The sequence below is a fragment of the Epinephelus moara genome, chromosome 12 (genome assembly GCF_006386435.1).
Source record: "Epinephelus moara isolate mb chromosome 12, YSFRI_EMoa_1.0, whole genome shotgun sequence".
Lineage (NCBI taxonomy): Eukaryota > Metazoa > Chordata > Actinopteri > Perciformes > Serranidae > Epinephelus > Epinephelus moara.
Window position 1 is genome coordinate 24,279,894 of NC_065517.1, and position 8,847 is coordinate 24,288,740.

An 8,847-nucleotide genomic window follows, 5' to 3' on the forward strand; every position below is an offset into this window, starting at 1 on the left:
GGGTTAATGGCACAGTTTCAGGCATTGAGTAGTTATTATACATTGAATATAATGTGAAATATCCATAAAATGTCAGTAATAGGTAATCAGCTTACTCACTGACCTAATTACTCTCATCTGACATTTATGTTAAAGATCTTAAATTAAGACAAGAGAGCAAAACCCCGTTTATTTTTAGGCATGCTCATTCTTTTAATATAGTAGCTTTGATATAAGGCAAATGTTGGTTACTTATATTTAGTGAAACACTCAGTGAGCAGCCTTTCAGACCCAGTTTGGTGGATTAAATGAGGCCTTTTAAATATTCATGCTCCAGCTGAGCCAGTAGGTTACATAAGCAATGAGTTTCCATATTAATGTCCTGATGGGTTGGTTGTAATAATAGGTTTCACTCTGTAGTATTAAAAATCTTTATTGGTATTTGGTCAGTACATGAAAAGGACTGAAGTCAGAATAATATGAACATCGCATATAAACTACTCACAATTCGACAGAGTCTTTTGAACTGAATTTTTTTGTCAATGAAAAATTAAAATTGCATTTTAAAAAAACAAAAAAAAATACAGGCCAACATCTAAAAATGACCTTGAATATTGCGAAGCTACTGTAATTCAGTGATTTTACTGACTTTTTGACGATGAGTTACAACACCAGATGCCCGATTTCAGTGTCAAGAGCTCAAACGAGAACAGCATCGACATGCTCAAAGAAACAGCAGAATGAAACGCTCTAGTTTTTAAATCATACATCCACTCAATTCAAATCTAACATTAACCAATACCTGTTATATCCCTGTTTTAGCAACACAAATGTGACAGAGGCATCACGATAGGCGAGGGGAGGAGGGTGAAAACAAAATGTCTTGGACAGCAGCGCTGTGTTACAGACTATGCATTTGTTGCCTTGTTTGAATTGTATAAAAAAAAGAAAAGACAGTACATGTCAAAGTACATTACAAAACCGCACTGTCGCTCGTGCTGGAGTCCAGGCCGTTCTGAGCGTGCCGTGACCCTGCAGTCCTGGTGCCCTTGGTCACCAGGGCAGCCTTGTCCTCGTGGGGGTCGGTGGTGGAGTCTGTGTCATTCGAGTGCTGAGTCAATGATGTCTCGCTGCCTGTCGGAGAGTCCACGCTCTCGTACCCTGCGCTCAGCTGGCTCCCGAAACCCACGGGTCCTCCAACTCTCCCGGCGGCGGTCTGACTCCCTGACGCCTCCTCCGAGTGGTTGGACAGTTTGGTCTCAGCTTCGCCGGGGCTGGAAACCATGGGGGACATGGGGAAGTCTTCCTCGGTGCTGCTGACCTCCCGGTACAGGCTGGGTGTGGTGGTCTCGCTCCTCTGGGATGAGTTGCCGTTGCTTGGTCCGTTGGAGACCCTCCCGTAGTCTTTTCCCATTGGTTCGGAGGGTGCGCTGGCCTGCTCGGGCTGGGTGGACGGTTCGGCGGACGAGCAGGAGGCAGCGGGTGAAGTCCTGCTGGGCCCGGCTCCGGCCAGAGCCCCCTGATTCTGAGACAGCTGCTGACGAGACTCCTTCAGCTGCTGCTGCAGGACGAGGATGGTGCTCTGCATCCCCTCCACCTCCTCGTCCAGCTGGATGATAAAGTCATTCAACTCTGGGGGAGACGGATCAGGAACAAATAAAGTCAACAATCTAACTGACAGTAAAACGTTAAACACAGTCACACTTGTGGATGCCGCTCGTGTTCTCACCGTCCTGGCTGCTCTTGAGCTCCTCACTATACTTCTTCTGCAGGGCCAGCTCAGCCTCCAGCTGGGCGATGCGTCCCTGGGACATCTGCCTGCCCAGCTCCTGGTTTTCCTGGATCAGCATTCGACACTTGGCCATCAGTTTCTTCCCCGTTTGGCTGCAAGGGAGACAAGTCTCACATCACGCAGTGAACCAGGAGACAAACACAACAGGCAGAGAGATGCCCTTGATATGTTCCAACTTCTTGATCCACAAGCTAAGGCTCAATATGAACTCACCAACCTGGCCTTACCTAAATGACTCTAATCACAAAAAGACTTGCATTATAATCATTAAATTCCAGTGCAACATAAAATCGCTGACACAAACCTGTTCTGTACAATGTAGATGGTTTTCTTGTAAAAGACCCACAGTGCAAACACATTTTTCTCTAAGTATATCAAAAGCTAAATTATGAGTATATTAAAATATCCTCACTGTGGCTGAAACCCAAAACAAGCTACCTATACCCACATTTCTCTGGAACTAATGCATCCATTCTTACACTTAATTCACCATGTTGCATATTCAAGAAAAGTGAGCACTTAAAAAGAACAGTAGCAACCCGTCTACCAAATTTAAAAGCACGTGCTACATCACTGAGTGTGAGGAACAAGCAGAATGAAATGTAACACAGTAATATCAGAATAACACGCTACAAAAAACCCTCCAATTTAAATATCAACCCTTAACTATGAGTGGCAAAAATGGAAAGTAGTACCAGGCACTGGTTTTGTGTAGTCATCCCTTTAACACACACAGGAGTTCAAGTCTTTCAGCAGGAAAATCAAATAGCTTAAGGCGCCACTTTCTCAACTCCACAACAGATTAATGAATCCTCCAACAGCCCAGCACACCTGGCAGTTTGACATTAGCAGTTTTTGGAGCTATGCTTTACAAAGCCCTAATCAAGAAGCCACAATTTTCAAACAAATGACAGGCATACACATTATTTAAAAACCAGAACTAGCTGCCATCTGGTATGTCTAGTAATGCCTGTGGAAGTGATCTGGAAATATTAACAGTAATGGCTCAGCAACTGTACCCTGTAGAGACAGTTATTAAAGTGGTAACAGCTCAGAAACCTCATCAAAAACAATGAGTGTTATTCTAACTTGTCATAAAAATGCACTGAACATTCTTTACTTAATTGCAATAGCTGCATTTCTCCTCATATAATAGTTATCATTATCATTAATTTCTCTGGAAGACTGGGAAGACATGTTATTAGCTCTCAAAAGGCAGTGTGTACACCGCCAGCTCAAATCTCACAAAGGAGTGAGAGACCTGAGTATAAATGAGTTTTTAAAGACAGTAAACACATAACAGATCCCACGTGTTTCATTCTGAAAACTGTGGCTACAGATCTGCGCCACACAGGTGAGAAACAACGTCTAGTGAGCTACTAGCGTAAATGGCTGAGGGAGAGATTGGGAGGTCAATCACAAAAATACACAGAAACACAATAAATACATTCTCATCAACTCATAACATGACTTGATTAAGACATTTGCATTCACAACTTGAAAACAGGACTCAGTGCACCTACAGCAGTGTGTTTCAGGACGTATCTGGAGAATTAAGCAAGGCTTAATTTGTCGTAAAAAGTGCAAATATTTATACAGGTGTAAACAATCCGAGCCAATCATGCGTTCACACACACACTGCGGTAAGTGTTTGTTTCAGAGAAACAAGAGAAAGATCAAATGAAATGCCAATAAAAAGAAACAAGTCACAAAATAAAACATGTAAATACACTCTACCGTGAGTGGGCCCATGTTCAAAGACACAGGCGACTGGACCCTCATCCCTGAACCATTAGTCCTCTGTGGACCGAGGATGTGCTCCGCTCACAGTCTTAACATCATTTCTAGTAGTTCTTCCCCCCCGCAGTCTTACTTTTACTCCTAGAAACTTCCCTCGCGTTACTGCAATGTATCTAGACTGTCCAAAAAGTCTTTACGTTTCTCAGGCAGACTAGAGGGTATGTGTGTGGTGTAATCCACAGTTAAATGTCTTTACAAACCAAGTATGGGGAATTGTCTGTAAAATGTTCAATTGCTGTTTTAGGCTAGGGATGCTCCCTGCCTGACTCAACCTCCACCTCCACCATAACCCCCCTATTTAATATGTGAACTGTCTGCTTTGAGCTGAGGGGGCTGGGAGGGCATATCCGTGTTGGGGAAGTGAGTGACCACCTCTTCAGGAACAGTCCGGACTCCTTCAGGCCCTTGGACGGTGAGGGGATACGAGGGGAGAGAGCTGAAACACAAGTGTCACCTGACCATACTGTCTTTTCGCTTTAGGTTATGTGATATGTAGCTGGCACAGTGCAAGAGTACAAAAAACAGGTTTGTTTTGCAGTGACTGGCTTTCTGTAAAGTCTGAGTCTCGTGGTGAGTACAGCATTTGTCAGCCTTCCCCCCCACCATTGTTCCTGCATGCCTGCAGTGAGAGTGAGGGTGGGGGGCATGAGGAAGTCTTGACTTTTTTTTTTTGGGAGGGGGGGGGGGGGGTTATTTTGATTGTCTTTACCTATCAGGTGTAAATTTCCAGGCACTCAGTTCATTTTGGGCCTGCTCCAGTTTGTCTTTAGTCTGTTCTAGTTCAGCCTTCATTTTGAGGAAAAACAAGTTGATGGCTGGATCCACCATGGATGACCGCAGTTGGGCCGCACTCGGCTGCTGGACTTGCTTGAGATACTGGATCTGGGTCTGCGGGGTAAAACAAACAGGTGTTACTGACCAGAAAAATGAAGTTCATCGCTACTGATGAAGCACTTTTGATTGTTATGAGTACCAGTCCTTCAGCGTGACCAGTCTCCAGTGGAGGGAGCCACATCAGCAACAGCAATATTCTGGTTCTAAAATCCAGCTGTATCAAAAAGGTAATTAAATTATTTTAAATCCTAAACTTCAGGAGAATAAAATGGGTCATAAGAGATTACTTTAAAGATATACTATGCAGGATTTTGCTTAAAAAACAATGCATATGGAAGTAATCCCTCTCAATCATCACTTATGACCCATTGGAAGTGTGTATTTTCTGCAACGACTTCTCCCCTTTGCCTGAATTTTCTGATTTTCTTCTTATTTTCTGTGTTCATGACGTTCATGGGCGTGTGCCCTCACAGCGCTCAGGTGATGCAGAAGCACCCATGAGACACAGCACCGAAAAACGCAAATATAGCGAGGTAAAATGGCAATCGAGAGTCAATCTGGGATTGGCTAAGATTAAAACTTGAGCAGTTTTTGCCTTCTCAAACAGTACGATCCATCAGTTTTGAACAGCGTCTAGCCTTGATTTAGATTCAGATAACTGCAGAATAATAATACTTGGCTGAATGATTAGTCACAACTGTTTAGATTAATCTTACACTACATCCAATCCAAGCCACTTGAAATCTATGTGTTTCTTTCCTGGACACACCCAGGAAGACCACACAAGTTCAAAACAAACATAAACTCACCTGCCACAGTCACAGGTATGAAGACCTCAAATTTCCACAGAGCTTATTTGAATATATATTTACATGAGAAGCAAAGGGTGCGACTGATAAACGCCAAAGCTAAGAATTTGGGCGCTGCAGTTGAAAATTGTTCACAGCTCAGTGGTTAAAAAGAAAGCAAAATCAGGGTTCATGTTAAAAAAAACCCTGCCTAACCTCTACCATTACGTTGTGATCACCTCAGCTGCACTGCAGGAATGGCATGTGCTGCCATAAAGCCACTGGGTGATCCAGTGAGCTGTCAATCTGATAAGAGCTGAAAGATGCCCTCCCTGACACCGTTTACCTTTGGCCCACATGCCGTGATAATGAATGAGTGCGGGGTGCAGTGTAGTGTTGAAAGGATGTTGATTGGCAAATGAGAGGAAATGAGAGGATTCCAGTTTGCTAGTTTAAATGTTTCCAAAGTAAAAATGGCAAAACATGTGCTGATTAGAGCTTTGCAAGGACGCTGCTTGCTTTTGGCATCTCAAAGGTATAGATAGTGTACTTTGTAGGGTTATTGCCATTCACTAAACTTAGAAATTTGTGATGAGCATTTGATGTTTACCCCACGATTCAATTTACTGTGAAAAAGTCCCATAACTAATCAGTAGTGAAAGGTGGTTAGCTGCAGTCTTGTAGTAGTTACACAGCTAATACATTGTCACTTGTACTCATAGGGGACATCTGCAGAGCATCAGTTTACACTTTCTGGAGATGCTCGGCTCATAAACAATTCTGTCAGAAGCAGTCAACGTCAAATGAAAACCAAGTTTCCAATAATCATATCAAACGCGCTGAGAAAGTGGAGGAATAGATACATACTGTGCACTCTTGCATTTCCTGCTCCTTGGTGGCAAGTCGCATGACCAAGATGTTCTCCCTGCGTGCAGACTCCTGCTGCTGCTGCTTGAGCTTTTCCTCCGACTCCTTCAGCCCCGGTACGTCGTTGGCTGAGACGGTGAAGAGAGCAAGAACAGAAAATGCATCAGGACACTCTCACAAGCAGCCAAACATAGTGATTACTGCTGTCGGGGAACACATGTTGCAGTGGATGAAAGCAGATGTACTTACAACATAGCTCTGTGTATTTGGCCTCCAGGACCTGTACGTATGCTTCATGCTGTTTCCACCTGAGGGGAGCATAACATGTAAGCATTAACAACTTAATTCTAATACACAGAGATCACAACAACATTAAGCTTCATATGTGGAGCTGGTGTTTACCTCGCACACAGCTCCTCTCTGGTGAGGGTCTTCATGTCAGATTCACTAAGGCGAACCTGTAGAGGAGGAAAACAACAAGAGGTTAAGTAAAGAGGCTCATCAATTAATAAACACTGAGACATGGAGGGGCTCGTGACTCATGGGATATAACCCAGAAAAGACTCACCTTCTTGGGCAGAGGCTCCTCGTTGGTCATTGTGAGCTCTGGAAGTAAATACAAGAGACACCTCATTAATCACAGCTTGGTGTCGTGTGTTGGAGCGGCGGCATCATCTTTAGCTGTAACGCGATGGCTGTCCACACGCACTAATATATGACACGTATGTTAACTTATGTGCTGCTATTGTTGTGTTTCCGGCTAACATATAAAGCTAATAGCATGTGGCGGCTACATTAACTACATGGGGGACCAAATAAAAGTTAACATTACCAGTGAATAAGAGCAGCCGAGCCTAGTGTTAGCTGGTGTGGCAGGCAGCAACGATGGATAGCAGCGAACACAAATAAGCTAACCAAGGTTATCTCCCGGGTGCTAATAACATTTAGCATCCGCTAGCGAAATAAATACAAGCTATGAAGCTACAGTGTTAAGCTGTGGTATTTTCTTTATCTTCAGCCTGGCAGCATGCAGTTCTTGGCTCTGGTTTCGGCTCCTTGTTATCACAAAATGGCGGTGAAGGAAATGACTCCCTCCCTTGCGCTCCTTTTCCTGAAACTAGCGGGCTCTTGGCTGCAGATTTCGGGCCTTCAGCCTTCAAAACACTCACCCGACCCGTTTCTCTCGATGTTTCTGGGACCTCTCGGCTTCGCGGATTCTTTACGAGTCGTGAAAATGCAACTAGGTTGAAAATTAGCTGGGAAATTTATGTGTAGTTGACTCGCTTCGGCGTAATCACCATCATCTTCGTCACTGACGGCGGAACAGAATGGCTCTGGCCGAGCTGCTGCACTGCACTCGCGTTGCTGCAGAGTACGACCAGAGATAATGGACAAGAAGAGAGACCTCTCACTCTGCAGCGATTTCCGGAACCTAAAACTAGATACTGGGGAAAAAAATGCTCCTCCATCTCAATTGTTGTTTATTTCTAAGATATGGCACATTGTATTCCCTAATGCTGTTATATACTTTTTAATTTTTATTTTATTAAAATGTTTGTCTGTAATGAAACATGTGTATGGGACACATTTTGGTGCTTTTCGTGCATATATATATATATATATACACTGATAAGCTAAAACATTCAAACCACTGACAGGTGAAGTGAATAACTTTTGATTATTTTGTTCCAGTGCATTGTTCTGCTGGGAAGCCTTTGGTTCTGGCATTCGTGTGGATACCACCTGACATGTTCCACCCACTCAAACACTGTTGCAGACCAAGTAGCCCCCCCTCATGGCAACAGTACTCCCCAATGGCAGTGGCCCCCAAGCAGAAAAAGCAGCATACCACACTACAAAAACGGTTTAGATATGGCCCGTGGAGCGTGACAAAAAGCTCAAGGTGTTGATCTGGCTTCTAAATTTCCCAGATCCCAATCTGCTCAAGGTGGGGCCTCCTTGGATCAGACTTGGCTCTGACCTGTCGAGGCATGGACACAGGATCTCAGGGAGTGTCCTGCGGTGTCTGGCACCAGTGCGTTGGCGGCAGATTCATTTAGTCCAGTGGGTTGTGAGGTGGGTTAATGGCACGTGCCACAGATGCTCATTCAGATTGGGATCTGGGGAATTTGGAGGCCAGGTTGACACTTTGAGGTCTTTGTCACATTCCTTGGGCCATTCCTGAGTGGTGGTTGCAGTGTGGCATGGTGCATTATCCTGCTGGGGGGCCACTGCCATTGGGGAGTACTGTTGCCATGAGGGGGGCTACTTGGTCTGCAACGGTGTTTGAGTGGCTGGAACATGTCAGGTGGTATCCACATGAAAGCCAGAACCAAAGGTTTCTCAGCAGAACAATGCACTGGAACAAAATAATCAAAGTTATTCACTTCACGTGTCAGTGGTTTTTATGTTTTGGCTGATGGGTGTAGATGTAAAAGCTGTGTAGTAGAGCCAAAACATCAGCTAATTATGGTTACTTATTATTTTTGGATGGAGCAATTTATGCTTCCTACAAGAAGGAATGTGCACAAAAGAGGACCGCATGATAAAAATATGTGAAGAAGGACTGATAAATAAGAGTTTAAAATTGTTTTTTTCCCTCCTCTACATAAGGATTTTAATATACAAAATAAGGAAGAAAAAAAATGAACCAAAAAACACATGGAAACTCACTCAAATGTTTTGTTAAAGAAAATTAAAAAAAAAAAAAACCTGTACAATCGTTAAAGAAAATTAAAAAAAAAAAAAACCTGTACAATCTCCTCGGGCCACCCCGCCCTCATCCTC

At 43.8% G+C, this 8,847-nt stretch overlaps 1 protein-coding gene across 1 annotated transcript; it reads right to left on the minus strand.

Annotated features, from left to right (window-relative positions):
* Positions 1-396: 396 nt before the first annotated feature.
* Positions 397-7,417, minus strand: wtap (WT1 associated protein). The gene is made up of 8 exons (XM_050058269.1): positions 7,230-7,417; positions 6,629-6,666; positions 6,463-6,518; positions 6,310-6,368; positions 6,061-6,188; positions 4,281-4,459; positions 1,709-1,863; positions 397-1,611 (listed from the first exon to the last, which is right to left on the minus strand). The coding sequence occupies exons 2-8, from the start codon at positions 6,656-6,658 to the stop codon at positions 953-955; spliced, it is 1,266 nt and encodes a 421-aa protein (XP_049914226.1). The 5' UTR covers positions 6,659-6,666; positions 7,230-7,417; the 3' UTR covers positions 397-952.
* Positions 7,418-8,847: the final 1,430 nt, after the last annotated feature.